General features: G+C 37.8%; 1 protein-coding gene across 1 annotated transcript; it reads left to right on the top strand.

Annotated features, from left to right (window-relative positions):
- The first annotated feature begins 324 nt into the window (after positions 1 to 324).
- On the top strand, positions 325 to 1517 carry LOC109241235 (epidermis-specific secreted glycoprotein EP1-like). Its single transcript, XM_019407954.1, has one exon. It carries the CDS (start codon positions 416 to 418, stop codon positions 1310 to 1312), a length of 897 nt encoding a protein of 298 aa, XP_019263499.1. The 5' UTR covers positions 325 to 415; the 3' UTR covers positions 1313 to 1517.
- Positions 1518 to 2244: the final 727 nt, after the last annotated feature.

The following is a 2244-nucleotide window of genomic DNA, read 5'->3' on the forward strand; positions in this document are numbered from 1 at the left end:
GATATGTGTACTCTTTTTCCTTTACTAGAATTTTTTTCCCACTGGGTTTTATTTTAGTTAAGGTTTTAACGAGGCACATTATCTGTTGAATAGACATTCAAGGGGGAGTGTTATAAATAGAATTTTATTTATGGCGAATGTCTATATTTAGAGAGATTCTAGGGTTTATTACTTGGTGGCTAAGTCACTCTCTCCCTATAAATAGAGGGTTCTATTCCATTGTAATTCATCCCACAATCAATAAGAATTCTCTCTCCCTACTTTTTTCTGCAATACTATTCTTCTTCTTTTATTGTTTCATAACAGATGAAAAATATTCACTAATTAATTAATTATCCTTCCCCATCCATCTTTAAATACGGATAGCAAGAAGCGAAGGATCATATCATCAAACAGCTAAAAGAAGAAAGTAAATATGTCTCCTTCATTGCCTACTACACTTCTCGTCTCTCTCTTTCTTTTCTGCCACATATTTTCTTCAATTGCCCAAGTCCGAGTTGACAAAACCTTCAGATACGTCAATGAAGGCCAATTCGGACCTTCTAATATCGAATACGGAGCAAATTACCGTGGTATTTTTGATATTTACACATATCCATTCTTGTTGTGTTTTTACAACACTACCCCTAATGCCTGGACACTAGCTATGCGCATGGGCAGCGTCCCTGCTAATTCTATCATGCGCTGGGTATGGGAAGCTAATAGGGGTAATCCTGTCAAAGAAAATGCAACCTTCGCTTTAGGAACAGATGGAAATCTTGTGTTGGCAGATGCTGATGGTCGAATTGCTTGGCAAACAAACACAGCCAATAAGGGTGTCACTGGTTACAAGATATTACCAAATGGCAACTTTGTGCTTCATAACTCTAAGGGAAAATTCATTTGGCAGAGTTTCGATTATCCCACTGACACGCTATTGGTGGGCCAATCGCTCCTCTTGTCAGGCCCGAATAAGCTCGTGAGCCGGGCCTCTGTGAAAAAGAATGCAAACGGGCCTTACAGCTTGGTAGTGAAACCTAAACTGTTCGGTATCTATAACAGATCCAAGCTTGCCGTGGAATTAGCTTGGTTTGATCTCAGAAATAGTAGCTTAGAATCAGTAAAATTGAACAGCGGAAATCAAAGACTGAAGTTGGACTACAGATTGGCCAAGTCAAAAACGAGAAGTTCTCATGTTATGGCGTTTACTAAATACAACACTTCTTTCACATACCTTCGCCTAGAAATAGATGGAAATCTCAAGGCCTACACTTTAACCGGTAACGAACAAGACGATCGGTACTTTTGGCACGAAACTTATAAAATGCTTTAAGAAAATGCTTCTTCATAGTAGAAACATAGCTCTCTTTTTTATAAGGATTTCATATCCAGTATGGTTCCATAGCTGGTCCAATAGATTTGTACTAGTACTTTCAATATCTTGCTTTTTTGTTCTTCTGTTTTTACAATTTTTGGGCTGAAGGGTGTATTTATTGTAATGTTTATACATTCTTTCGAATAAAGTATGTATTTTATAATGTTTTCCTTTTAAGAGGCTATTTGTCACTACCCAAATCTCCGCCCATAAGATTCCGTTATGGCACCTAGTCTCTGAGAATAGGTAAGCCTAACAGTTACGGAATAACTGAAATAACAACGGAAATAATTGCTAAACCTTAACAACAACAAGTATATATATATATATATATATATATATATATATATATAAGCTGGAAAATTGTCACTCGACATATACAAGTAAAACCAACAATTCTGAGTATAAGCAACTCCCAAAGACTCGGTAGTTATAAGTCACAAGCTCTAAGGAAAAGTTCAAACTGTCTCTATACATCAGTGTTTAGGAAAAATAAAGAGAAACAACATAAAAGGGATAGAGGGGACCTCCGAGATCTGCGCACGCCGGCAGATATACCTTGAACTCTCCATAGTAGCAGCAAGTACTCTCAACTAATAGCGGAGCTGGTAGGAGGTACCTGGATCTGCTAACAAAACATGTGCAGAAGAGTAGCATGAGTACACCACAACGGTACCCAGTAAACGCCAAGCCTAACCTCGATAGAGTAGTGACGAGGTTAGGTCTGGACCCTACCGGTATATAATAATTTAAGGCAAAAGATATAGTAATATGATGAAAAGTCTGAGAATCTGACAATAAGAAATTACAGAAAGTAACAACACAACACATAGGGTAAACAACAGGGGCACTCCCGAGATACCGTCTCGTAGTCCCAAAAGTAAATACTC

The sequence above is a fragment of the Nicotiana attenuata genome, unplaced genomic scaffold (assembly GCF_001879085.1).
Source record: "Nicotiana attenuata strain UT unplaced genomic scaffold, NIATTr2, whole genome shotgun sequence".
Taxonomy (NCBI): Eukaryota; Viridiplantae; Streptophyta; class Magnoliopsida; order Solanales; family Solanaceae; genus Nicotiana; species Nicotiana attenuata.

Excerpts from the sequence above, each read along its gene's own strand:
- LOC109241235 (XM_019407954.1), top strand. The coding sequence starts at position 416 with ATGTCTCCTTCATTGCCTACTACACTTCTCGTCTCTCTCTTTCTTTTC.